Source organism: Penicillium samsonianum, assembly GCF_028829775.1.
Source record: "Penicillium samsonianum strain IBT 33392 chromosome Unknown utg000004l_segment0_segment0, whole genome shotgun sequence".
NCBI classification, from domain to species: Eukaryota; Fungi; Ascomycota; class Eurotiomycetes; order Eurotiales; family Aspergillaceae; genus Penicillium; species Penicillium samsonianum.
The window spans coordinates 141,260-168,142 of NW_026643262.1; the positions used below are offsets into that span (position 1 = coordinate 141,260).

The 26,883-nt window shown below is 48.7% G+C and overlaps 9 protein-coding genes across 9 annotated transcripts; 7 read left to right on the forward strand and 2 right to left on the reverse strand.

Moving 5' to 3' along the window:
- Positions 1–1,208: 1,208 nt before the first annotated feature.
- Positions 1,209–1,955, forward strand: N7471_006945 (putative GPI anchored protein; the record flags this gene model as incomplete). The annotated part of the gene is made up of 2 exons (XM_057279664.1): positions 1,209–1,539; positions 1,597–1,955. 2 exons carry the CDS (start codon positions 1,209–1,211, stop codon positions 1,953–1,955), a joined length of 690 nt encoding a protein of 229 aa, XP_057133924.1.
- A 626-nt stretch (positions 1,956–2,581) lies between these two features.
- On the reverse strand, positions 2,582–4,014 carry N7471_006946 (DUF3431 domain-containing protein; the record flags this gene model as incomplete). Its single annotated transcript, XM_057279665.1, has 3 exons — positions 2,582–2,813; positions 2,868–3,419; positions 3,491–4,014. 3 exons carry the CDS (start codon positions 4,012–4,014, stop codon positions 2,582–2,584), a joined length of 1,308 nt encoding a protein of 435 aa, XP_057133925.1.
- Positions 4,015–7,669: 3,655 nt separating this feature from the next.
- On the forward strand, positions 7,670–9,604 carry N7471_006947 (uncharacterized protein; the record flags this gene model as incomplete). The annotated part of the gene is made up of 3 exons (XM_057279666.1): positions 7,670–7,981; positions 8,066–8,612; positions 8,682–9,604. 3 exons carry the CDS (start codon positions 7,670–7,672, stop codon positions 9,602–9,604), a joined length of 1,782 nt encoding a protein of 593 aa, XP_057133926.1.
- Positions 9,605–11,040: 1,436 nt separating this feature from the next.
- htz1 (histone H2AZ) lies at positions 11,041–12,704 on the reverse strand. Its single transcript, XM_057279667.1, has 3 exons — positions 12,071–12,704; positions 11,732–11,801; positions 11,041–11,668 (listed from the first exon to the last, which is right to left on the reverse strand). Exons 1-3 carry the CDS (start codon positions 12,167–12,169, stop codon positions 11,418–11,420), a joined length of 420 nt encoding a protein of 139 aa, XP_057133927.1. The 5' UTR covers positions 12,170–12,704; the 3' UTR covers positions 11,041–11,417.
- A 2-nt stretch (positions 12,705–12,706) lies between these two features.
- N7471_006949 (PHO88 family protein) lies at positions 12,707–14,280 on the forward strand. Its single transcript, XM_057279668.1, has 3 exons — positions 12,707–12,942; positions 13,015–13,175; positions 13,239–14,280. The coding sequence occupies exons 1-3, from the start codon at positions 12,926–12,928 to the stop codon at positions 13,622–13,624; spliced, it is 564 nt and encodes a 187-aa protein (XP_057133928.1). The 5' UTR covers positions 12,707–12,925; the 3' UTR covers positions 13,625–14,280.
- Positions 14,281–15,028: 748 nt separating this feature from the next.
- On the forward strand, positions 15,029–16,280 carry gpdA (glyceraldehyde 3-phosphate dehydrogenase GpdA; the record flags this gene model as incomplete). Its single annotated transcript, XM_057279669.1, has 5 exons — positions 15,029–15,076; positions 15,127–15,140; positions 15,214–15,277; positions 15,339–16,026; positions 16,081–16,280. 5 exons carry the CDS (start codon positions 15,029–15,031, stop codon positions 16,278–16,280), a joined length of 1,014 nt encoding a protein of 337 aa, XP_057133929.1.
- A 1,430-nt stretch (positions 16,281–17,710) lies between these two features.
- Positions 17,711–20,779, forward strand: hdaA (histone deacetylase hdaA; the record flags this gene model as incomplete). Its single annotated transcript, XM_057279670.1, has 15 exons — positions 17,711–18,332; positions 18,394–18,682; positions 18,736–18,749; positions 18,816–18,954; positions 19,005–19,117; positions 19,168–19,295; positions 19,349–19,556; positions 19,607–19,718; positions 19,773–19,820; positions 19,871–19,934; positions 19,985–20,077; positions 20,135–20,220; positions 20,277–20,356; positions 20,412–20,518; positions 20,582–20,779. The coding sequence occupies 15 exons, from the start codon at positions 17,711–17,713 to the stop codon at positions 20,777–20,779; spliced, it is 2,301 nt and encodes a 766-aa protein (XP_057133930.1).
- Positions 20,780–21,902: 1,123 nt separating this feature from the next.
- Positions 21,903–22,376, forward strand: N7471_006952 (putative BYS1 domain protein; the record flags this gene model as incomplete). Its single annotated transcript, XM_057279671.1, has 1 exon — positions 21,903–22,376. One exon carries the CDS (start codon positions 21,903–21,905, stop codon positions 22,374–22,376), a length of 474 nt encoding a protein of 157 aa, XP_057133931.1.
- Positions 22,377–23,094: 718 nt separating this feature from the next.
- On the forward strand, positions 23,095–26,492 carry N7471_006953 (uncharacterized protein; the record flags this gene model as incomplete). Its single annotated transcript, XM_057279672.1, has 2 exons — positions 23,095–23,325; positions 23,406–26,492. The coding sequence occupies 2 exons, from the start codon at positions 23,095–23,097 to the stop codon at positions 26,490–26,492; spliced, it is 3,318 nt and encodes a 1,105-aa protein (XP_057133932.1).
- Between the last annotated feature and the right edge of the window lie 391 nt (positions 26,493–26,883).

Genomic DNA, 26,883 nt, shown 5'->3' on the forward strand with positions numbered 1-26,883 from the left:
ACTTGAGAAATCCATGGATGTTCTAAATGATGTTATGATTGCGGGGTCCACTTCAACGCTTTCTGACTAAGTAGAAGTCCTCACCTTGGATAGCTGGAGGCAAGGCATTCAAGATCGAATCAATAGTTCGCCGGGTACAATATACTGGTGAGACTAGAATAGGTCCACTAGTTTTACTCAAAATACGGCAAAAATATCGCTAGTCGCGTTAGTCTGGACTGTCTACCAAGCCACTTTGGGATGTCAACGGTATGCCCGCTAAAATCATGATTATCGAATAGTGCCGATAGACTATCGACAAGCATTAATTCGGGAACTTTGAGAATCATGAAGTTTAGAGATTAACCCACTTAGATAATATTTATGGCTGTACTCCGTATACTCCAGAGGGAATCTATATATAGCAGAATGGTGGACCGGATGAGCTCGGCTATCGGCAACCCGCATGAGCAGCTTCTTTCATTCGATATAGGTTTAAACATGATTTTTATTCTCAAGCTCAGAGTTCCATACAGTACTCCATACAGCTACAACAAAGAATGTCGATTAACCTATGGTCCAGGCTGCAGAATTTCCTGAGTGATATGCACCGATTCGCCGCACAGCGTGGCTTAGACTGTGGGCTTATATAGGATCTCCGGGTGGAATAAGACCCTTGCTTGGCAAACGGAGAGGAGTGTGGAGTAATTGAAGAAGAATTATCCAAAGTTAGGTCAAAATCAGTTCAGGGATTAGAGCATAGCCATAGTGCCTGCATATTGATAAAGAATTATACAGAAGACAGAACCCAAATGCACGATATTATTAGCACTATCTCGTTAGGATTTCAATTTAGGCTCTTGGCACAGTCTTGGCTGATGGCATAAACTAGGCAGCTGCTTTTGCAGAATCAACATTGGCGGTACTCCGCTGATCGGTGCATCCAAGTTGTATTCTTTCAAGTTGATCTTGTGCTTGACAAGGGTGGACACACTTTGGGGGTCCCTTTTTTCTATTTCCAGAACCCTGACTATGCGGAGGGGATGCCAAAGAAGATCATTTCCTACGTATAGAGGAGGGGGGGGGGAAGCAAATATCCAGCTTGGAATAGGCTGAGCGAATATACCAACTTCAACATAAATATCTTTGAATCCCCGCCATTGATTTCAACCGGAAACAAATACACAACCAACATCCTCTACATTCTACAATCGTCAACATCAACAATCATGCGTACTCAGCAGCTTCTCCCTCTTTGTGGCCTCCTACTTGCCAGCGTTGCCATCGCATCCAAATTGGACCATGACGATGTCCCCAATCGCTGCTGGCCTGCCTGCAGCTCCGTCATCGGAATCGCCAAGAGTTGTGATGCCAAGCACGAACGGGATTTAGCTGAGATCCAATGCATTTGCGATTGGGATGCTGCCAAAACTCAAATCCCGCTCTGCTCCGCCTGTATCACCCAGTATCAAACCGACAGGCGCAACCACAATATCACCAATTACGACCACGACCACGACCACGATGACGATGATGACAATGATGACGACGACGATAACGGTATGTATAATGTGAATACTTCACTAAGATACAAAATAAATCTAATGCATTGATCAGAGGCCCTTGACCTTGTCCACTCTTGCTCGCTCACCCCGACTACCTACAACTCTGCCGCTGCCACTACTTTGACTGGCACGTCTACTAGCACTGGTGCTGCAAACACAGTCACCACCACAAACTCTTCTAGTACTACTACTTCAAACGCAGCCACCGGAACGGACTCTTCTAGCACCAGCGGAACCAACAGCCAGGACTCGACTTCGTCTGTCTCCTCGGGGTCATCTGATTCCGCTGGTGCTTCGTCGGGCTCTGCGTCTTCTCCCACTCCTACTCCCGATGCTGCAGCTGGTATTTCGGCTCCCGGTGCTGCGTCGATAGCAGGTGTCATGGGGCTGATGGCTTTTGCTTGGCTGTGAAACTCAACAGAGTCGGATCTCCGTCAGAGATGAGCGAGTGAAGATATACTCGATGGCTTTATGAATATGCCCAATGTTTTCCTTTACATTTGCAAATGATATCGACGAGTTATGTCTAGTTTTGAGATAGTCTATAGTACATGCAATTGACGACTTTGTGTTTCTTTGGACAAGACTAAATCGAAAGAAAGTATATTATGATCGTGTCCACTTGGTGAGGATCTGTCGGTGACTGGCTAGAGTAAGCAGAAAGTGGAAATAATATACAGCAACAGAACTAAGAAGCAATGATATTGAACATTAAGGCAAGCCCAGGTATTGATACATCCCAGAAGCTCTACATAAAAGGTTATACATAGAAAAGTCCATTTCACACATTAAGCCTTTTTCCACCTTTGGCTGCCGTCTAGCTAACAAACTGAGAAGGGGGAGAAAATATCCATAAGAACAGACTTCTAAAAAGACTAACTGAGAAGAATCTGAGAAGACCACCAAACAGACCACCAAAAAAAGACATTTGAAAAGACTATCTGAGAAGACTACCATAAAAGACTGCTAAAAAATGACTTGAAAAAAGCCGCATAAGCGGCCGACTATTCTTGTAAGTTTAAGTTATATAAATATAATCATATCTCATCCAGAGGTGTTGTATGCACAGGTGTTTCGTCCAAAGGTGTTTCGTCCAAAGGTGTTTCGTCCAAAGGTGTTTCGTCCAAAGGTGTTTCGTCCAAAGGTGTTTCGTCCAAAGGTGTTTCATCGTACCAATTGCCCCAGAAGTCATCATCAAAGAAATCCTCAGCTGGCTCCTCATAATCCATGGCATATACATCCTTGTAACACTGTGCCTTTGCAGGACAACTGTTCATGAGGGTTAGCATCCATTCCCTAGACATCCTTTATGTTATAACTTACAACACGGGATTCTGCCCGAAAATAATGTGCCATATGTATTCAAAGACACGGCCACTCGTCTCATCATCCAGCTCGGTTTTCATAAGCCAATGATGATACGACTCATAGGCGCTCCGTGGGCGTTGGACGACCTGCTCCCTGGTTACAGCAAACTGCGCACAGCAAGGTGTAGCAACAATCTCAGGCACATCAGTGTTGTTAAAGATACGGATCCAAGCACCTGCGAAGGCAAGCTCGGTGGTGCGGCCAGCCGTTTGTCGGAATGGCTGGACCTCATCGGGACATCCGGGATTCCAGTCGCAGCGTAGATTGAGATATCCAACTTGTCGGAGGTAGTCTAGTTGGAGTCTTTGGACCGTCAATACATTGTCCTGTTCCCAGAATTCGACGTGGCCGCTATATTGATGAGCGTGGAGGAAGACCATGTACTCGGGCAATTTGTCATAGTTGTCCAGAATGTATTGCAGATAGGCACTGCTTTCTTTGCCTTTGTTTTGTTCAACCTGCAGAGATGCTTCGGGGTCATCGACGAGGTAAATTGCATGCTGCCATCTAGAATTCGAGTTCTGGGTTAGAATTGCCACAGTTTGTGATTGATTAGTGATTTGCTCTATGGGACATACTCTGGCAGCTGATCCTCAAGCCAATCAGTGTCTTCGTACGACATCTTCCCCACAACAATTACACGATCCGACTTCGGAGTGACCTTTGGACGAGAAGGAGCAGTAGACGAAGGTGCCTTCACATCATCATGCTCTGCTGGAGCGAGTATTTGGGCATTGTCGAGTAAGTTTTTTGGATCGTAGAATTTGGGCGCTCCTCTGGATCTGAAGAATAGTTCTCCCGCCCATTCAGCGCCGGGGACATCGACGGGGATGCGCTTCGGTTCAGGATTGGCTATTACTAGACGGGGAGTTGGCCGGGCCGTGGGGGACCATTTCCTCCGGGTTTGGGTATGTGAAGCTGGTGTGGCGGGCGTCGCAGTATGGGCCGAGACCAGCTCGATATATGCATCGCCATTTAGGGCATAGAGGTCGGAAGTGATATTATCATTCTGCCATTGCAAGACTGAATCGAGGTGAAATTTGACCAAAAACAAGGTTATAATTAGCGCTATGGCTATAGCGGCTCGTAATGGAGTCCGCATTGTCCAGCATGCGGAGAGTTGAAGATCAGAAATCGAATCAATCGAATCGAGATCTAAGTCGAAGCGAAAAGCCGGAACTTATAAACTGTATGTTAGTCTCCACTTAAACGCCTTGGCTTCCAGCCCGTCAGCTTGGCCGCGTGGTTGCAGATATACGTACCCTGCCTGGACAGTATCTGCACATGTGCTTTTTTCCCCTAGAAAACACATTCAGACTTGGTATCTTTCTGGTTTCTGAGCACTTTTTATTTACTTTTACTTACTTTTATTTACTTCCAAGTGAAATAATCATCACTGTCCAGGTCTCAATCCCGCGGGTGCAACCTCTTTCCATGTGGGTCTGACACTCGTCACTGATTCGTGTCGAATATCTTTCATGAAACTGTCGATCTCTTGATTTTGGAATTATTTCAAGAGATGCAATATATGTTGTATGTTGTATGCAACATATATATATATAACTACGTGTGTTGTATAATATAAATACGTACATAGGTAGGTAGAAAAAAACTCTAGTTATATATTGACTTGAAGCGGGATTTAAGGACTGCATAATGCTGCATGCAATCAACTGAGTAGTTTAGAATGTAACCTTGGAACATTTCAAACGGGTCAAACGTGAACATTACATTGTAGACATGGATTGTACATATATAGTAACTAGATTTGCATTCCCTACGATGTACAATGTACGTCAGACTTTGACTTGGTCCTTGGCCTGATTTCTCGGGCTTCAACCTCATCTGGGCCTTTCCTGGTTTCTTCTTGAAACTGACAGCCTGTTGTTTCAAGGATATCTCTTAACTGTGACTCTGGCGTATCTCAGCTAATCCATGGCTGATTCAGGATGACTCGTATGGACACAAATTTGACTCAGGACGAAGATCAAAAATGGGTTGGTAGAAAGATGTCTCATTTTCCAGGGGGAGCCTGAACCTCGTTATCAGCCATCCAAATATTGTTTTTTTTTTCCCTGGCGCATCCCTGAAGCTGTCTCGTGTGCGGGTAGATCCTAGTATCTCGGAGACTATACTTTTGTCGTTTTGTCTTTCTTTTTTCTTTCAAATGCGATATTCCAGGTGGTCCTTTACTAGTTACAATTCAATAGTTATCTGTGGTTAATCTCTATCTGTCCTTCTATTCTTGGGCTTTTGGATAGTGCCCATGTCCAAGTGTGGGCTTGTCCCTTCATTCCAGTATAGATATGAAGTTTGCTTGTTCCCTTCACCTCAGGGGCTGATAGCCTCTGTTTAAGATCTACCCGTGGACACCAGGGCAACTTGTTAGGATTACTTGAACAGTATTTCCGTACCTAGTTAGAGATAGCTAGGGAGTCGCTCCAGTCCTGGAGGGCTTGCCCTCTGAATGACACATCTCTCCTGAAACACGTGGATGTCCTTTGCGACCCGACCCGATCCTCTGTAGATCAATCCACTACGTACCATGATTTCTTCCCTTGGTTTTGGGTCGTTGATCACAAACTCTCGTTTTTAGCAGGCTGCCAGGTTAAGTGGAGAGTAAGATCGGAAGTGCACCTGCGCAGTGTCATGTGCAATATATAATCCGTTTGGGCAGCGCCATTTACGAGACATCTCCCATACCTATTACGGGAATGACAAGGAAGCGGATCAGATTCTAGAGCAGAAAAGTTCCGTCTGTTCTAGCATCTTTCTCAATCCAGCGACCATACCCCGTCCGGAAGCCGGAGGAGTCAATTCCGAGTGTGATTGTGGTAGTAACCACAAGCCGGAGAGCTCCAGAGCTCCACTAAACCGGGATCTGACACTGCCACTAAAGGTTCTAACCAGCGTCTAGCGGGTTCTAGCTGGGCCACAGGAGCCTCTGAGAAGCTTCGGCGCATGCGCTAGAAACGGGGGATGCGCGGATCGTGGAGACCAGACGAAAGTTCCAATTTCGTGGAGTGGGACTGGCACAATATACTAGCTTTCATTGTAGCGTCAATCAATAGCTGCAACAGCCGGGTGGAATAAGGTGGCCTATCCGACTGGGCCGAACCATTAGGGAAAGTTGTTAAAATAACTTGGTGGCTCATAAGGTGGCGAGTCACGAATTCGCCTCGAGTGGCAGGATGGGGCAAAATGAAATTAGGGGGGAACTAACTTCAGGAGTAATAATAGTAATAATAATAGTAATAAGAAGTAATTATAGAAAATGCCCCTGAAGCAGAATATCCGGAGAATTCGGAGTAAGTACGAAGTACAGTAATTAAAATGGAGCGGAGTCCATGATAAATACTCCATATGCCCAAGGTGGTGTATCAAATATAGAGAATCACATACAGTGCCGTGCAGGAACCCCTTGCAAAGCACGAGGCAGGGCGCGAACCCCGACTTCTATACGTCAGGCAACCCGTGGGACTCGTGCGCATGCAAATAATAATGATTCTAGTATTACTCCGTGAAAGGGAAATATTTCCCTAAATCTGTTCAGGGATGAGAAGCTCCAAGCAGTGTCCACAACGGCGGGGTCCTCTAAATCGCCTAGTGAGGAGCCTAACGAGGCACCGGTGTCTTGGTAAAAGGCTAAGGAGCATTAGAAACTGGGATAGGAGCCGAGTGACTAGAGCTGTTGACGTCTCTCTGGTTTGGTGATCGTGTTGGGGGAACTGACCTATCTTACTCAGGGGATATCCCAATTCCAGGGGAAAGAGAGGAAAAAGGGGAATATAGGAAGATGTATACTCAATAGGACAAAAGTTCAAGGGAATATAATATGACGTTGCAAATTTAAAGAACCAAGCAATATCTTGTACTCTCCAGGGCTGTGCTCTGTACTCTTGTCATGCAGTTCAAAGATTAAATAGTATAATCTCATTGGTATATGGCGAGTCCACCTAAAGATCCAGGGGGGAATCAAAGTCGAAGATCTAATATAAAACTAGAACCTTGGAAGTACTATAAGTCTGCTATAAGTATGGCATTTCCTCCTTTTGATCCTTTTTTCTTACTGGTTTAATATCATATTTCGCTTTGCATATCTAACTGATCACCTGCTTTCTGCCTAAGGACTCTGGTCTCATCTTCTCATCTCTCTTCTCTCCCTATTCTCTCCCTATTCTCTCCCTATTCTCTCTCTCTTCTCTACTTAATCACCTCCTTACTCCCTCCGTTCTTGGCGGATTTGTGGACCGCTTTTCCTGAACTGCTCTATTTCTCTCTCTCTTTTCCCCCGCTCTGTCTTTTTCCAAAGTTGTGTTATTGAGATCTGTCAACTCTCGGGTTTCATTCATCTGGCCTTTTATATTGGGGGAAGTCAGTTCCAAGGGAAAATCCCCGGACCCAAAACAACACCCAAAAACTTCGGGCAAAAAGGAAAAAGAAAAGAAGAAAAGAAGAAAACGAAAAGCCCCCCTTGAAGGAAACGAAGTTAATATTCGTGTGATATTTGGAGATATTGTGCTTTGATTTTCTGTCTTTTTTTTTTTTTATTTTTTCGTTCTCCGCCCCAGAATCTCCCTCCGATCGGCTTTTAGTCCAAAGTTTTCCTCCTCCCAAAACATCCGCACAATCCCGTCCCTCGACGGTTTCTCTACTTTCAAGCCTTGCGTCGCTCTCATGGTGGAGTAGTGACAATTATTTATTAAACTGGTTTTGGTGGATTTTCACATTCCTCGTTGAATTCTCGAGTTATCAACATGTATCACGATCATTCTGCGCGTTCCCCTGGGTCTCAGAGGCATCAACAACCCCTACACCGTCAGCCTTCTCGACAGTTCGACGCATATGGCCCTATGCCAACCAACATGTACGAGCAAGATCAGATGCGTTACGAGTCCGCTCGCCTCGAACGTTTGAACCCGTCCCTGCAGAACAACTACGGATATGATATCTCCGGCTCGCAGACTTGGAACCCCAACGGGTTTGCCAATGCACAGACTCTCGGAGGAATTCGCTCGGCTTCCGCCAGTTTGAAGCCTAATGCCCGTGGACGTGCCGGCCTCCCCACGGTATGTTTGGTCTTATCCGTCGATGGATTCCCCTATCTTCCAGAGGTAAAAAAAAAGACGAAAAATACTAACAGGCATCTCAAGACATGGTTGGATCAGCAACCGAACATGCCCCAAGCATTTTCGAACCTAGGCCCGGGTCCCATTCAGAGCAGCGCCATGCGACCGGAAGCCTCCGCTTCGTCTGCCGACGACGACGAATTGATCCCAACTGCGATTGTCATCAAGAATATCCCCTTTGCAGTGAAGAAGGAGCAGTTGGTGCAGTTGATGACGGAACTCAACCTCCCCCTGCCCTACGCATTCAACTACCACTTTGACAATGGTGTCTTCCGTGGTCTGGCCTTTGCCAACTTCACTTCCGCTGAGGAGACAGCAACCGTGATCGAGGTGCTCAACCACTTTGAGCTACAGGGTCGGAAACTGCGAGTCGAGTACAAGAAGATGCTTCCCCTGCAGGAACGGGAACGGATCGAGCGCGAGAAGCGGGAACGCCGTGGCCAGCTGGAAGAACAGCACCGCCCGATGGGAGGAGGTCCTCAGCTCCAAACGCAGAGCTCGATGTCTTCACTCACCTCGCACATCCCGGCAACCTCCCCTTCGCCCGTGTCCCAGCGTGGCCAGAAAATTGGTGGGTTACTCGTTTTGAAAGTTATTGGAAATTTGACCTGTCGCTAACCAACTTTTTTCTTATGTACAGATGTGGACTTGAACGACACCCAGACCCTTTCCTATTACTCCCAACTACTCCTGTTCAAGGAAGATACTGTTCGCGATTCCGTGATCTTCCCCCACAACCTCACCCCCTCCCAGCGTCGCACGGTTCACACCCTGGCCCACAACATGGGCTTGGGTCATGCTTCACGTGGCAGCGGCGAACAGCGCCAGGTGCAAGTCTTCAAGATCGCCGCAGGTGCCAATGTCAGCCCCCCGACGTCCTCAATCCCGCCCTCTGCTCAGTCGGACAGTGGTCGTCGCGGCCTTAACCGTGCGGCGACCATCGACTTCAGCGAGGCTCGCCAAGAGGCTGGCCCTGGCGCTTTCAACACGTTACGTGGACAAAACTCGGGCTTTTTGGGCGTGATGGACTCTCCTGGCAACTTTGCCAACGGCCAGAACCTGCGGGCTGCCAAGTCCTTTGCCGACCTGCGATCTTACACCCCTTCGCCCGTGCCTTCCTCCGCTAGCTTCCCCGCCGCGTTGCAGTCCAACGGTGCCCGCCTCCAGTATGAGGGTGCGCCCACTGCTACTTCCAACACCCCGACCCTCACCCCTGCCCAGACTGGTTCCTCTCTTGGCATGCAACGTGATGACAACCTGCTGGTCAACAGCCTTGGTGGTCTTTCCCTCGGCACCGGTATCGGTGGCCCCAACTCGAGCCCCCGCCGCTTGAGAGGCATGTTCTCTTGGGAACAAGACAACCAACAATCTAACGCTGGCGCCATCGGAAGCAACCGCGGCATGGGTATGGGATATGACGGCCAGCAGGAGCGCATGCCCGTCCGCCAACCCCGTGGCCCGACCCCAGACAAGGGCACCGGCTTTCGCCGTCAGAACGGCCACCAAGCCCGCGGAAGTGATGAACTCCGCACCAACTCCGGAGTAGAGATCATCGTGGAGTAGAACATTGGACGAATTTATTGAAGATGGCGACTCCCCTTTTTATTGCCAGCATCCGACTGATTTGCCGCGATACGAATACGACTTGTATTACGAGTCCCTGTTCTGCGAATTACCGGCTTACGATTCGATGAGGGATGACGAGATGACAACAACACAAAAAAAAAGACCAGAAAATCCTTTGTTTCGCTGATCTAGCCAAGTTTTAGACGTTTCTTTTTTTTGGGGCAGCCCAACACGCGGTTTGGATGAACGCTTTTGAAATTTTCCCCGACTCACAGTTGCAAGAAGACTCTGGACTTGTTCTGGACTGATACTTTTTATTTTTTATTTCCAACACTTTCTGATATTGCGGGCGCCTTGCATGCAAATCCATGGATTTCTATTTATGCTGTGTCGGAACGAACTCCATGACCCCGAACGCCTCCTGGTGATATGGGACGCATACGAAGAATGACACAAAAGACCTTTTGCCGATGGCGGAAGAAACGACAATACGAGCATTTTGCATATTCTTGTCTGTTTTAGTTTGTACATGGGGTGACTCGCATCCGTTTTAATGTTTCTGGCCCGTCTTATCCTGACAACCGCTTTCCTCTAATTCGGGGAAATTCATGTTCGGTCTGTCCGGGTAAGATGGTTGTGACATGCCTGTTTCTTCTTTTACTTTTTTTTTTACTTTTTGCTTTCTTTTCCGCGTGCTTTGACTGCTTTCCCCTTGGACCGGACGTTGTTCATCTCGCGGAATGGTGATCAGGGTGAATCCACAACTCTGGTTGTTTTTCCAACACTGAAACAGCTATATTGTGATTCTGCTACGTTCGATTGCGCCGATTCTACAGATCTACCTTGCGCGGTGTGAATGCATCTTCTGAATTCCTGTGTCAGTGATGTTGATATATTTCCCAGCCCCCATTCTGGAGGGTTCTATGTCTCTTTTCATGATTGGTATCTTGCAGTCCGGGAATCCTTTTTTTTCCATTGCCTTTTTGCCTTTGTACTCAGATTTTCACAGTTCAATCCATGTACCTTCTACATTACTTCTATCCTGCCAGTAGGTGAGTCGAGATCATAGTTGTGCGTAAATATTCTGATAGAATCTCTATATATGGACTCTGTACCTCTAACCTGAATTCCCGGGTCTTATCACCACAGTAAAAACGTACCTAGGTACCTCATTTCCCTCAAGTCATCCCATATAAGGGATAAACCCAAAATCTAGATGCCAAGAACAACACGGTGCCATCACGTTCCAAGGTTGTTTATATCTCGGAGTTATGCACGTTTGTCCCTGTCGATCCCCCGTGGAGCCAAACAAAGTTCCTGATTTTATATGCAAGGTCTTTAGAATATTCAAGTACACAATCATACATAAATATTCGACCCCTCAGGAATGTGATGTGATAATTCGGGCCGATCACGGAAGAATTGGTCCCGGGACTCTACATAGCCTCACTTCTACTGTACACACTTTTCTGTACACGGCTGAAGGCCTACAAATATATAATCGTACAATTACTACATAGTAAATGAATGGTGAAGCACATCGAATCAGTAAAATTCCCACTACCAGGATATCCCCATTTTCCCATTACAGCGCCCTATGAACTCGAATGAAAAGAAACACGATTGAAAGCAAAGACCGGGGAATATCAGAAAAAATACATCAAAGTAGAGCGCCGTGAAGAACAAAGACGAGAGGACCGAAAAAAAGGGCAGCCGGGATTGGTCGTAGGTTTAGGAGTCAAGGTCTTGACGTCTGGACGGTACCTCCTGCGGTGCCAGCCCATCTTTTCGGAACTTTTCAGATGTTGATTTAGAGCTCGATCTTGCCACCCTTCTTCTTTTGCTCGACCTTCAGGAGCAGCGCCCGGTTGATGCGGGGCAAGACACCACCGAAGGCGATGGTTGCGCGGATGAGGGTGTCCAATTCTTCATCACCACGGATGGCAAGCTGGAGGTGGCGAGGCGTGATACGCTTGACCTTGAGATCCTTGGCGGCGTTACCCGCGAGTTCGAGAACTTCGGCAGTCAGGTACTCAAGAACAGCGGTCACGTAGACGGCAGCTAGAGGACAGAAGTGTTAGGGACGGGGTCGTTTGGGAGATCAGTTCAAGGGGCATAGCATACCCTTAGCACCGACACGCATCTTGTTCTGAGTGTTGTTCTTCAAGAAACGCTTGACACGACCACAGGGGAACTGGAGAGTGAATTTGTGTTAGCAGTCGCGTCATCTTACATAGCTGGCGATCGGAGGAAAACATGATCGAGAGAGAAGATATGCAACGGCATGGGATGAGTTCCATAGATATCGAAAGAAACTGCCCCTTATCGAGCAGCAACGAGGGACCGAGTCGACGCGTCTTCGACGGGTAGTTTCATCGAGTAACTCATCGCCCGTATCGCATTACCACTCTCAGACAGAACGATTCCCAACCCAGCAATTAGACAAGCAATGATCCCACTAACCTGCAGACCAGCCTTTGCGCTGTGAGACTTCTGGGCCTTCCCCGCAGCATCACCCTTTCCGCCCTTTCCACCGATAGACTTTCCCTTTCCGCCAGGCATTGCGAAATAAACGTGCAAAGACGGTCGCAGAGGTAGGTATAGCAGATAGAAACGGAAATCAAGACGATCAGGCAGTGGTGTGGATGTGGAGACGATTCAGAGTGCGGAAGATACGCGCGTTGTTGATGGATGGAGAAGTCAGAATGTGCCAGCCGCCGGCTGTGCCAAAAAGACACTTGGCGCTAGTCCCAAAATGGAACCGTCCTTTCTCACAGCGTTCTTTTTCTTGCCTGTATATATGGCCATCTGTAAGGTCATTTGGATGATCTAGAAATCAGTTGCTTGAGAGGTTATCACTTCTTTCTCCTTCTCAAAAAAAATAGACTAAATCCATGTTAGTTTTGGGATGCGAGGAGACCATGATGGAAGCCAAGTGCGCCTTCAGCCATCTGGTTGTAATGGATGTCTCCGGCATCTATGGCCAGGATTCACACATGAAACTCCTGTGGTTGCCATAATATACACCATTGTGCAACTCCAAGCCAGAATGGAAGTCCACTGATGTGGTGGTTGCTGACGTTTTGCTGACCAGCAGTGGGGGGAGGTCACATGATCTCATCACCTCATATATCAGGCGACAAACTATAATGCCTCAGGCGGCAACCAGATGGCGTATAACTAGATAGCGCCGGGAAAACCGTTCTTCCGGCTCCCTGACCTTCCAGAAATGCCAGGTGGCCCGCGAATTTCAAGTTTTGTTCGCGTTGTACTCCCCCATACTCAACGATTTCCCCATATCGAAAAGTATCCGGCAAAATGGTGTCTGCTCAAATGTATGCTTGATCGACAATTTTTTGATTCAAATCCAAGATCTATCTTTACCGAAACTGACAATGGTCGCACAGTACCAACCTCGCCATCATCTTGGTGATGATGCAGCTGGCCAAGAAGGTTGCCTTTGAGGATCCCCAGGTCCTGATGCTGGTGCGCGGATGCTATATCCTGTCTAATGTTCTCATCCTGGCTGTCCACCTGTACACCCAGCTTAAGATCAACCAAAAGAAGGGTATGTCGACCGATCGCGTGCTCCCCACAACCCCAAACCCTAACTAACCCGCGATATCTCCAGACATGACAACCCTCAAGTACGTTGAGCCCGCCACGATGGGTAGCACCGAGGAGCCCAAGCCCGTGACGACCACCAACATGGACTACGATAAGGCTCAGCTGCGCCAGCTGCTCCGCAGCCAGCTTATGGGTGTCGGCATGATGGGTGTGATGCACTTGTACTTCCAGTACACCAACCCCCTCCTTATCCAGTCCATCATCCCCCTCAAGGGCGCCTTCGAGTCCAACCTGGCCAAGATTCACGTCTTTGGCAAGCCCGCTACTGGTGATCTTGCCCGTCCCTTCAAGGCCGGTGGTGGCTTCATGTCCCAGGGCGGGCCCAAGAGCGACAAGGCCTCTATTGAGGCCGCCGAGAAGAACTGGCGCGGTGGTGTCAAGGAGGAATAAATTCAAGCGCTCGGTTGCTCTGGGCCATCAAATGATTCCCCCAACCTATGGGTATCCAGATGGCCGACCTGGATCATAGCACACTGTTCATTTCTCCCCATTGTACCATAATCCATAATTCATCCTATCAAGTTCGGACCCTCCTTTTCTGGGTAGGGTCTGTCTGGACTATATTGTTAATCTTTGTGAATTCTGTGGTCATGCCATTTCCCCTATATTGTACGATCTAAGTCCTCAAAGGACCACGTTCAGTCATGGCACCTGTGGAGATTGCGCCACTGGTGTATCGGCTCCGAGTTCGCATGCCGATATGGGCTGATGAGGTCTGAGGTCTCACAGTTAACATGGCTCATGGATTACCAGTGAGGCCTCCAGGCTGTTGGGTCTCATTTCGTGATTGGTGCCGTCCCCGGGTTGGGGCAAAAGGGATTTATAATCCAGTTCTTCCAAGGTTGGAATATCGGAATATTGGGGACCCCAGTAGTTGTTAAACCCCTCAAAAGCTCAAATATTCCAATAATTCAAACCAAAAACAAATGAAAAAAATCTGCCAGATCCCGTGGCCCCCATGTGTTGAGATACCGGTGACTCCTTTTAGGGAGGGTGCCACCAAGCTATAATCACCATACTCGATCCGTCCACCGCAGGAGTTTGAGGAACACGGTTGGTCCGCATAAGTGGAGGAATACTGCATTTATGTAGTTAGAAGGGTTTGAAGAATAATATAACAATATTATCTTTAATTCTATGAGTTTAATTGGATGATTTTTCTTGTACTATGTGTATACCTACAGTACCTTATGTTCTTGCCCCTCATCGACTGCCCCTCCAAACCGTCATAGCTTCCCCTTAGTCAACCTCGGGAATCACTTCAATCCTGTACCTAATATTATCGTGATCATCTCCGTTGTACCCGAGTAGACACCGAATAGGCAAAATATTCAAGAGAAAGCTCCGAAGAATAGTAAAGAACCCGAAGAGCAGTTGGGTTTGCCACATTCCTATTGGTAGACGGGAGCTACCGAGGGGCAGAGTAGGGCCCCAATATCGTGACTCTTCCTGCTTTCCCCGGTGTATGAAACCGGAAATGCGTTGCTGGGCAAATGTACATGCGGCAACAGTCGGGAAATCTAGTGCAGTCTGATCTTCTTAGAGGGGTGTGGCCGTGAAAGTCAGAGTGTCCCCGTCCGTCTCTTCGGTGAGGGGTGATCTGTCCATTGCGTCAGTCATCCATTCATTAATCCTCCCCCTCCCCCAGATCTTTTTTTTTCTTCTTCTCTTCTTCTCCATCCCAATTCCCTCCCTTTCTTCAATTACTTCACTATTACAGTAAGTTGATCAAAATCATTACCTTATCGTCTATCCCTCTATGCATGAGCTAACGACTTCTAGTAAACCGCAATCATGGTTGTCCAAGTCGGTATCAACGGTTTCGGTCGTATTGGCCGCATTGTAAGTGGTTCTCTTCATCATTACAGCTTCACATACTAACAACATCATAGGTCTTCCGCAATGCGTAAGTTGAACACTGAAGAAGAAGAAAAGAAAAAAAACCCCCCCCCGGGAAGCATTCTAACCCATACTTATAGTGTTAACAACCCTGACGTCGAGGTTGTCGCTGTCAACGACCCGTTCATTGAGACTCACTACGCTGTATGTTTCTTCAAATCAACTGGTTCTATAACCTGATATTAACCTCCCATCTGCGGGATAGGCCTACATGCTCAAGTATGACTCCACCCACGGTCAGTTCAAGGGCACCATTGAGCACGTTGAGGACGGTCTCATTGTCAACGGCAAGAAGGTCACTTTCTTCGCTGAGCGTGACCCCGCTGCCATTCCCTGGGGCAAGGCCGGTGCCGCCTACATTGTCGAGTCCACCGGTGTCTTCACCACTCAGGAGAAGGCCTCTGCCCACTTGAAGGGTGGTGCCAAGAAGGTCATCATCTCCGCCCCCTCCGCCGATGCCCCCATGTTCGTCATGGGTGTCAACAACAAGTCTTACACCAAGGATGTCAACGTTCTCTCCAACGCCTCTTGCACCACCAACTGCTTGGCTCCTCTCGCCAAGGTCATCAACGATAACTTCGGCATCGTTGAGGGTCTCATGACCACCGTCCACTCTTACACCGCCACCCAGAAGACCGTCGATGCTCCTTCCTCCAAGGACTGGCGTGGTGGCCGTACTGCGGCCCAGAACATTATCCCCTCCTCCACTGGTGCCGCCAAGGCTGTCGGTAAGGTTATTCCCGAGCTCAACGGCAAGCTCACCGGTATGGCCATGCGTGTCCCCACCGCCAATGTCTCCGTTGTCGACCTTACCTGCCGCATCGAGAAGGGTGCCTCCTACGATGAGATCAAGGCCGTCATCAAGGCCGCTTCCGAGAGCGGTGAGCTCAAGGGTGAGTTACTTCTTTTTGGTCACGTTTACTACACATATTGACAAACTATTTTAGGTATCCTCGGCTACACTGAGGACCAGATTGTCTCCACCGATCTTAACGGTGACGAGCGCTCCTCCATCTTCGATGCCGCCGCCGGTATCGCCCTTAACGCCAACTTCATCAAGCTGGTCTCCTGGTACGACAACGAGTGGGGTTACTCCCGCCGTGTTGTGGACCTCATCTCCTACATTGCCGGTGTGGATTCCCAGTAGGAATCAGGACAGCGTCCTGGGGTCAGAAGTGTTCTTTAAGGTGCTGCGTTCCTTGTTGCACAGCCTACGAATATGGGTGCATGAGGGCTCCACCTTGTTGAAAAAAAACAAGATGATAACGTCATTTAATGAAACAAACCATTTTCAATTCATTCTTCTCCTTGAATTTGCTATTGTAGGCTGTACTATATACTCCTTTTGGTTAGAATGACTACCTTTCTATGTACAATCAATCTATTAATCCCGAGGCATGTTCACACTTACCAAAAGGAGGTTTTTGCATGCATTGGTTAAAAGACCATTGAAGGTGTCCACGGGCGTACTGTATAACTATGCCTCACAAAAGAACTACCTATGTACAATATCCACTTCTGCATATGTAGGTACATCACATGTCGTACATGAAAACGTCATCTTGTATGTAGGAATTGTGCTTTTCACTGGCTTCTACAGTCTACGGTCAACTATTATCCTTCTGGCGCTATATTGAGTGGAAAAAAAATACACAAAAATATAGAAAAAATATCTAAACAGCATGATAGTGGTATCTTAAATGTAACCTCTCGAGTATTATTTCTAGCCAACCTTGGAACTACTATATAAACACCTAGCATCGTCAACAGAGCCCGTATAAGAGGCCGACTGTTCTTGTAGATATTATTAAAAATCACCCATGAATACAAGTCGATAGACTTTGATCCATAAGTTATTTGAGATTGAAAGTTAAACAGTTCATCGTACATATGTACCTTGCAAAGTACTTGGAAATCTTTCAAGACATAGATGATAAGCCCTCTAAACCGTGTGAGGCCGATAAGTCGGCACATACTAAATGCTCACCGCCAATTATAATGCATCACGCCAATCCATTCCTAGCGGCGGTCAGTAGGGCGGTGAGTATAAGAATGTCTGGCAATAAGAAAGACTGGCCCAAAAGGGATCCAACATGCACATTGATCCATTCCCATTGTCACTCAGTGGACTTGGCTATTCTGTTCTTCATTTCTACCCACTATATGAAGGTCTGAAATTGAATTTCTTTCTGGAAATTACTCACTTGAACATCAGTCTTGCTTAATTATACTGCAGGTGAAGTGCAGTGTCTGTCCAATCTACGGCAGGAGACGATTGTATACCACCGTATGCTTGCACCAATCACAGCTTGAGACACCCCTTCAATCTTTGGTGAACATCAAAGCATTGTCCAGCAACTGGAACATTTGACCGATTGATCTATTTCACACTCTGCTGTGCAAGGTACATTCGACAGCGTGGACCAGAAGCATCAAACGAATCACTAATAGTCCGATATCAAGCTCCAAGATTGCCACACAAGCTCAACACCTCTATTGTGGTAGTGCTTGGTAATGAGCCAATAAGAGCCAAGCTTGAATTAAATCAAAGGGCTTCTCGTGGCTTCCACTTTCATGATGGACGAGGACGAGGATACAGTCATGGGTGATTCCCATACCCTCTCCACCTTGACTGCAAACCCATCTTTCACTGGAGTCCCCCTCCCCACACATCTCAGCAATCACCCCACCCCCAGTCTTGCTCCTTCTTCCATCCCCCAAGCGGCTTCTGCGTCCCTATCACCCGGCTCTGAGCAATCTCAACCTCGGGAGGCCACAGCCTCCACTGGAATGGCCCCTCCTGAACGTTTCACCAAGACAAGTGACGGTGATAGTTCCGCTGCTGAACAGTTGCTAAAACGTGATAGCCTGATTGAGCCTGAGTCTGACTGGTCTGACGACGAGGTCATGGCTAAAGCGGGTCTTCCACTGGCATCGCTTGCCACAGGACTTTGTTATGATCATCGCATGCGTTACCACTGTGAGGTTCGTCCACAGAGTGACGTTCATCCAGAGGATCCCAGACGCATATACTACATCTACAAGGAGCTATGTCGCGCCGGTCTTGTTGATGACCCAGAATCGTCTCGACCTTTGGCGCCCAAGACCTTGGAACGGATCAACGCCCGCAATGCAACCGAGGAGGAAGTTACCCTCATCCATAAGGATGCCCACTACGCATTTGTTCGAAGCACGAAAGGTATGTCTTTGCTACCACTGGAAAAGCTGGCTTTGATAAGATTCACTGACTCGATCAATAGATATGCCCAACGAGGTGCTTATTCAGCTGGAAAAAGATCGCGACTCCATCTATTTTAACAATCTGACCTTCGATTCGGCCCTTTTGTCTACTGGAGGCGCAATCGAAACGTGCTTGGCCGTCGCCCAGCGTCAGGTGAGAAATGCCATAGCCGTCATTCGCCCACCCGGTCACCATGCTGAGGATGATGCCGCGATGGGATTCTGTCTATTTAACAATGTGTGTGTTGCAGCACGCGTTTGTCAAAATACACTAGGAGACGCGTGCCGGAAGATCATGATTCTTGACTGGTCAGTACCACACATCACCATTTGGCCACTGCAGCAATACTGACTTGTACTAGGGATGTTCACCACGGTACGCTTAACCCTCAGCACGGCATTTGAAAATAATCCAAAAATAATCCAAGCTCACCTATCATAGGCAACGGCATCCAGAAAGCATTTTACGATGACCCTAATGTTCTTTACATTTCCGTGCATGTATACCAGGACGGTCGCTTCTACCCTGGAGGCCCCGAGGGAGACTGGAATCACTGTGGCTCAGGCGCCGGAGTCGGAAAGTGAGTTTGCTTTTAAGCACATGAAATGACTAAAGCCTCACGCTTCTTAGAAATGTCAATATTCCATGGCCCGACCAGGGTATGGGCGATGGCGACTACATGTTCGCCTTCCAGGAAGTGGTGATGCCCATCGCCCAAGAATTCGATCCCGACTTGGTGATTAGTAAGAATACCCTCTCTTTTTATTTAGTATAGAGTTATTGACCATCACAGTCGCTGCTGGGTTTGATGCTGCCGCTGGTGATGTACTGGGTGGCTGCTTTGTCTCTCCGGCTTGCTATGCCCAAATGACCCACATGCTCATGACTTTGGCCAATGGAAAGGTCGCTGTCTGCTTGGAGGTATGTGGATTGCGTCTCTAAATTGTTGCTTGTTTGATCTGATCTCGAAACAGGGTGGATACAACTTCAAGTCTATCTCGAAGTCGGCTCTGTCTGTGACCAAGACCCTTATGGGCGAACCTCCGGACCGTTTGCTTAGCAGTTCTCCGACTGACTCTGCGGTGGCAGCGGTCCGCCGGGTGAGGAGCATCCAGTCCCAGTATTGGAGTCGCCTGTACCCCAAGACATCTGATCACCCGGTCTACGCGAATCGCCTTCACGGTAAGATTTATAGGTTACCTCCCACTCAACAGAGCTGATGAATCGTCTAGATATCCTCCGCGTTCACCAGTCGAACCAGCTATATGAAAGCTGCAAGCTCACCCCGCTACACATTTATCGCACCGCCATTTCCAAGTCATTTGACAAGCAAGTTCTGGCAAGGTAAGTTGCACCACTGAATCCCAATCTTCTAACCTAAGACTCACCATCTGGCAGCACGAACTATCACCAACGTGTGCCGCTTATTGTCATCTTCCACGATCCGTAAGTGTTCCCAACAATAACCCGCAAAACGTATAACTGACAGTATGTAGACCTGAGATTGTGGGACAGCCTCATCCCGTGACCAATAAGTTGGAAGCGCACAACGTTTGGCTCGTACGTGATCCACGATGGTTGGCCGAGATTGTCTGCTAACATAATAAAAGGCTGATTCACTCACGGAGTATGTTAAATGGATCGTGGGTAAGGGCTACGCAGTGATCGATGTCAACATTCCCAAGCATGTATCTCGGGAAGCGGTAAGTCTAGCCGTGCACTCCTTCGTACGGACCATCAACTAATTTGAATTATTTTAGGATGCCGGCCGTTACGAGCCAGATGACGAGGACCGCCCGTCTGCGACTGAAGAGCTTGCCGGATACTTGTGGGACAACTACATTGAGTGAGCCATGGCCAGCCAAGAACATTGGTTAATATTGAGCTGACAAGTTATCAAAGTGCGAACCAGGCAACCGACATTTTCCTGCTCGGCGTCGGCAACGCTTTCATCGGCGTGGCGAACTTGTTGGTGAACAGGGGTACGTTCAGGCCAACCGGGTATCAGGCTGCGTAACTTTGCTAATAACTAAGTAGAAAACCTTTACAAGCGTGTCAACGGCGTGGTCTCCTTCGTGTCTGTGCACCCGGTCCGCGCGATCGCATCCCACACGCAGACGTGGCTATCGAAGTGGTATCGCGAGGTAAGCCAGCCACAAATTATTTGTCAATGATATGCTTTACTCATACGATTCTTTTCATCTCAGAACTCCCTTGTGTTTGTTTCAAACTCCCACGGTGTTTGGGGTGACCCAGCCCGACGGCTTTCCAAGCGCTACGGACAGCTGGTTCATTCCCCGAAATCGGATCTGAACGAGATGCTTGACCAGCATAAGGAGGAAGTGTACAAGTGGATCTCCGAGCGTGCTGACCGGACAGAGGAGGACTCGGATGAAGATTCTTGATTTCTTTGCTGATTCCTGATCGATTCGGCGAGCGTGAATCCGTAGAATTCCCAAGGTTGTGCATGGAGTTATGCGGTCTATCATCGAAGAATTCTCTTTTCATACCCTAATGACATAAAGTTATCTTGCCAGTTACAGTATTTGCTTATATTTGCTTAACCGTGAGGAAATTCCCCCGCAGATAAAAATAGGCCAGGGAAAACCTGTCTCTCTCCGATCTTTGTCGGCTCTAATACCTTCTCGTCGCACCGACACCAGGGAAGGAAGATGTCAGGTGCGAACCCCGGGGCCCCTCTGGAAGAGTGATATCAGCATGTTTTTTGAATTTGAAGATTTAAGACATTTGGGACTTCACAGCTGTGACACACCACCAACCATAGCTCGAGGTTTTCCAAAGTTAGCGGTCCATATGACAAAGAAGCGAGTATGAGCTGATTCCCGGTGACTCTAGATACATACATCGTATAATTACTTTCCCAGTGTGGCGTTGATCTGCATACCGTCCCTGGGATGTAACGATGTCTCACGATGTCTCACTTTTTACCCCAGAAACCCCGGCGTGGCACAATACGGCTCTAATCGCTTCCATAGTTATGCAAGACAGACCCTTGGTTATTCTTTTTCTCCACACTTGGCATGCATGATCGGAAAGATCACGTTAATCCAAATGGTTGCTCTCGCCTAGGAGGGAATACATCCAATGATCGGGTCGGAGCGCTCTGAGACATCGTATTCTTTTCGCTACACCCACGTACTCTTTTCTTTCTCGTATCTCCACTGACATCAATATTAGAAAATTCTTTGACCATGCGACGCGGGGATTTGGCAAGATCCTACGAACCATTCCTATTCTCAGTCCTGTGACGGATGGCCTGACCGCTGCCCAAGTGGTTAGGGCTTCAATAGGTTGGTTTGGGATGAGATGTCTTGGATTTGGCGAGTAACCACCATGCTTTCCATTAGCAACCGTCAAAAGGGGACCAGGTAGGCTAGAAATTCTTTGCTCAATCCACCAGCAGGGAAACTATATAAGGGGCCTCGAATCCTACCTAAGAGAGATACCCTCATCACTTCCATCAGATTTCATTACTTGACCTCAAACCAACTCAATCTGCCTGCCAAAATGCAATTTTCTACTGCCGTTATTGCCTTCGTTGCCGCTCTGGCACCTCTTGCCAGCGCCGTTGGCAATGCTGTCGTGACCAACCACTGCAAATTCCCAGTCTACCTGTGGTCCGTTGGTGGCAGTGTTGGCCCCAAGCAAACAATCCCGGCAGGCGGCAGCTACACTGAAGCACTGCACCACGACAGTGCCTCCGGAGGAATCGCGCTGAAGATCACCACCGTCGACAACGGTCTGTACAATGGCAGCCCTCAAACCAACTTTGCCTACACTCTGGACCCAGGCACAGTTTGGTACGACCTGTCAGATGTCTTCGGCGACCCATTCTCCGGCAAGTCGATTGTCGTGCGGCCCACAGACACAACTTGCTCGAACATCTGCTGGGCGCAGGGTGTCAACCCCGGTGGCAGCCAGACTAAGAATTGCAACTCGAACACTAGTATCAACCTGAACCTCTGTGCCGCTAAGTGCTAAGCGCCCAGCTCTATATGTAGGTGATATAATGGTGGGGGCAGTGTCCACTAGCACGTGTGAATTGACCAGCCGAGCTGCGGGGAAGGAAGAGCTTCGACGTGGGACCAGTTAGGACCCTGACATGCATGTAGCTAATATGATAATGGAAAATATGTTATATTTTTGAAAGTCCAATCCTAGTACAACAGTAGACACGAGCCTGCCTTGGATAGAAATACTTATAGAAATACGCCACCGGTAGGTCCACTGATAAGGGCGCTTATTAGGGCTACGAGGCCTATCACCGCCTCGGCAGAGCAGCTGGGCAGTATTTCCACCAGGCCCGGCTTGATCAACATCGCCTGTCCCTCAGTTGACTTTACAACATCCTTCCCCCCCTTCCATTTGGTGTATAATCCCACACAATATATATCGAAACATATATAAACGCGTCTCATTTCTGGGCTCCCTGGAATTCCTAAGTGCATTGACCTTATCAGTCACGTCATTGGCCTCTCCCCTTGGCAACTGAATGCCTCCAAGGTCCTCTGCAGCAAACCTGTGTCACAAAGGTCTCATTCGCAGCTCAACCCGCCCTTATCCCGATTTGTTGTCACGCATCACTGTGACCAGTCCTCGTTCAGTACGGCCCGTACCTTTACCGATTCTTTCTTCCGTGCATTGGACCCGCCGTTCATCCTCCCATTCAACCCCTAACTTCACCGCCACACCCCCGATCATGGCTCAAATCGAGCGTATTACAGAGAACTTGGAGAGACCAGAGCTTGATGATCGTTCTTATCGGGTGATCCGTTTGCCAAACAAGCTTGAGGCCCTCCTAGTTCATGACCCGGACACCGATAAGGCCAGTGCCGCCGTGAATGTCAATGTTGGCAATTTCTCCGATGAAGATGATATGCCAGGAATGGCTCATGCAGTAGAGCATTTGCTATTCATGGGCACAAAAAAGGTAAATGAACAATCTACAAACCTACCACCGCCACCACCTTCCCTGCCGAGGTCAATGCTAACCTGATCTCTGTTGTTTAGTACCCGAAGGAAAATGCATACAACCAGTACCTTGCGTCCCACTCCGGTTCATCCAATGCATACACGGCCGCCACCGAAACGAACTACTTCTTCGAAGTGTCCGCCACAGGTGACTCCAGTGCCCCGAAATCCAGTGGAGACAGCACCCCTGCCGAGACAACTGATAACAATGGCGTGGTGTCGAATGGGAATGGCTTAGATGGAAAGTCGCCCCTCTATGGTGCATTGGATCGGTTTGCCCAGTTCTTTGTCGCTCCGCTTTTCCTAGAGTCAACCCTAGAACGTGAGCTGCAGGCGGTGGATTCGGAAAATAAAAAGAACCTTCAAAGTGACCTGTGGCGTTTGATGCAACTGAATAAGTCGCTTTCAAACCCTAAACATCCCTACAGCCACTTTTCGACCGGTAATCTGCAGACCTTGAAAGAAGACCCACAGAAACGTGGCCTGGAAGTCCGCAGTGAGTTCATCCGGTTCTATGAGAAGCACTACTCAGCCAACCGGGCGAAGTTGGTTGTCCTGGGGCGGGAGTCTCTGGACACGCTGGAGCAGTGGGTCTTCGAGCTCTTTTCCGATGTCGAGAACAAGAACCTTGCTCAGAACCGCTGGGACGATGTTCAGCCCTTCACTGAGAAGGACATGTGCACCCAGGTGTTTGTGAAGCCGGTCATGGATACTCGATCCATGGATATGTACTTCCCCTTCCTTGACGAGGAAGATTTGCATGACACCCAGCCTAGCCGGTATATCAGCCATCTGATTGGCCACGAGGGCCCGGGCAGTGTTCTGTCTTACCTCAAGGCCAAGGGGTGGGCCAATGGTCTGTCTGCAGGTGCCATGCCTGTCTGTGCTGGGTCGGCATTTTTCACTATTTCGGTGCGCCTGACCCCCGAAGGTCTGAACCAATACCAGGAAGTTGCAAAAGTCGTTTTCGAGTATATCGCGATGATAAAGCAACGCGAGCCCGAGCAATGGATCTTCGACGAGATGAAGAACCTTGCCGAGGTCGATTTCCGGTTCAAGCAGAAGACCCCAGCTAGTCGGTTCACCAGCCGATTGAGCAGCGTTATGCAAAAGTCGCTACCTAGTGAATGGCTGCTGAGCGGGTCTTTGTTGCGACGATTTGACTCTGACCTGATCAAGAAGGCGCTGAGCTATCTGCGGGCTGACAACTTCCGCCTAGTCATTGTGTCCCAAGAGTTCCCGGGTACATGGGACCAGAAGGAGAAGTGGTATGGTACCGAATACAAGGTCGAGAAGATCCCACAAGAGTTCTTGGGCGGTCTTCAGAAGGCTTTGGAGTCGACTGAGGCTACCCGCACTTCCAACGTGCACATGCCCCACAAGAACGAATTTGTGCCGACCAGACTCTCAGTGGAAAAGAAGGAGGTTGCCGAGCCAGCCAACACCCCTAAGCTGATTCGTCATGACGACCGGGTGCGCCTGTGGTTCAAGAAGGATGACCGTTTCTGGGTGCCGAAGGCCACCGTCGAAGTGACGCTCCGCAATCCCTTGGTGTGGGCTACACCCGCCAATCTCATCAAAACAAAGCTATATAGCGAGTTGGTGCGAGATTCGCTAGATGAATACTCCTACGACGCCGAGCTTGCTGGCTTGGACTACCATCTCTCGGCGAACATTTTGGGCTTGGACATTTCCGTGAGCGGGTACAACGACAAGATGTCCGCTCTATTGGATAAAGTACTCAATACCATGCGTGGCCTAGTTATCAACCAGGATCGGTTCGACATTATCAAAGAGCGCTTGACGCGGGCATTCCGCAACGCCGAGTACCAGCAGCCTTACTACCAGGTCGGAGATTATACTCGCTATCTCCTTGCTGAGCGCAGCTGGGTTAACGAGCAGTATCTTGAGGAGCTGGAGCATGTTGAGTGCGCTGACGTGGTCAACTTCTTCCCCCAGTTGCTTGAGCAGACCCACATCGAAGTCCTGGCCCACGGAAATTTGTACAAGGAGGATGCTCTGCGCATGACGGACTCTATTGAGAAGATCTTAGGAGGCCGTCCTCTCCCTCCGTCGCAGTGGTACTTGCGCCGTAACATGACCCTGCCACCCGGTGCCAACTACGTCTACCCCCGGTCGCTTAAGGACCCGGCCAACGTCAATCACTGCATTGAGTACTATCTCTATATCGGACTCTTCTCCGATGATGTCCTGCGGTCGAAGCTCCAGCTATTCGCGCAGCTGACTGACGAACCTGCATTCGACCAGCTGCGCAGCAAGGAACAGCTTGGATATGTGGTGTGGAGTGGCGCACGCTACAACGCCACCACCCTGGGCTACCGGGTCATTATCCAAAGTGAGCGCACGGCACAGTATCTCGAATCCCGCATTGAGACTTTCCTCCGCGAGTTCGGCTCCATCCTCGAGAAGATGCCCGAAGAGGAATTCGAGGGTCACAAGCGCAGTGTCGTGAACAAGCGCCTGGAGAAACTCAAGAACCTAAGCTCCGAGACTGGCCGGTACTGGTCGCATGTCGGATCTGAGTACTTTGATTTCCTGCAGCACGAGACCGACGCGGCCAATGTGCGCACTTTGACCAAGGCGGATCTCGTTGCATTCTACCAGCAATACATTGACCCCTCTTCGGCAACGCGTGCCAAGCTCGCTATCCACATGAACGCCCAGTCAGGCGCGCAGGTTGAGGCGCCCAAACCAGCCGAACAGAGAACACGCCTTGTCGAAGTAGTTACCAAGCACCTCGAAGCCGCTGACTTGATTGTGGATTCTGCCCGCTTCGCAACGGCATTTGATGAGGTTGACACGACAGCGGATAAGTCCCAGGTCGTCTTTGCTGTGAAGAACTTCCTGGCGACCGAGACAGGCCTGTCACAGCAGAAGATCGAGCCTGTCCTTGAGACACTGGAGGAGAAGCTCAGTTCCCAGTTGAAGGAGCTGGGTCTTGGCTCTAGCAGTGACATTCAGGGTGCGGCTAATGGCAATGGCGAGGCTCAAAAAGCCGTCGTTATCACCGATGTCCCGACCTTCAAGGCACGCTTGCCTGTTAGCACTGGGCCTGTTCCTGTGACGGATTTGAGCGAGTATGAGGATTTTGATGCCAAGCTATGAATGGTATACATGTGGAATAGGTTTGGTGTTGGCGGGATGGTTGCATGAATCCGAGAGTTGGGGTGTTTGTCAATTGAAGATATAGTGAAGTTCCAGAGATGGACAATAATCCAACAAGCTACGCTCAGGCAATATTTCTTATAATACCCATAGCCCTTGACAAGGGACCCCATTCCCTTCGGGTGCACTCCATAGGGTCCCCACGGCTCAACAGAAACCCTGGCTCAATGTCAAATGTACCTTTTGTTAGGGATTCACATATAAAAGGTACACACGGTCAAGCATCGGTTTCTTCACCTTAAGGTCCAATATAAGTTAACTCAATTCGACATTGCTATTTTGTCTCTATGTAAAATCATCTAGAGTGTTGGAAGTCTTCTGACCTCGGTTC

Bases quoted from the DNA above. Each gene is read 5' to 3' on its own strand.
- N7471_006949 (XM_057279668.1), top strand. The intron at 13,176-13,238 runs GTATGTCGACCG...CGATATCTCCAG, and splicing joins TAAGATCAACCAAAAGAAGG to ACATGACAACCCTCAAGTAC.
- htz1 (XM_057279667.1), bottom strand. From the start codon at position 12,169: ATGCCTGGCGGAAAGGGAAAGTCTATCGGTGGAAAGGGCGGAAAGGGT. The intron at 11,802-12,070 runs GTTAGTGGGATC...TTCACTCTCCAG, and splicing joins GCGCAAAGGCTGGTCTGCAG to TTCCCCTGTGGTCGTGTCAA. The intron at 11,669-11,731 runs GTATGCTATGCC...TCTGTCCTCTAG, and splicing joins GATGCGTGTCGGTGCTAAGG to CTGCCGTCTACGTGACCGCT.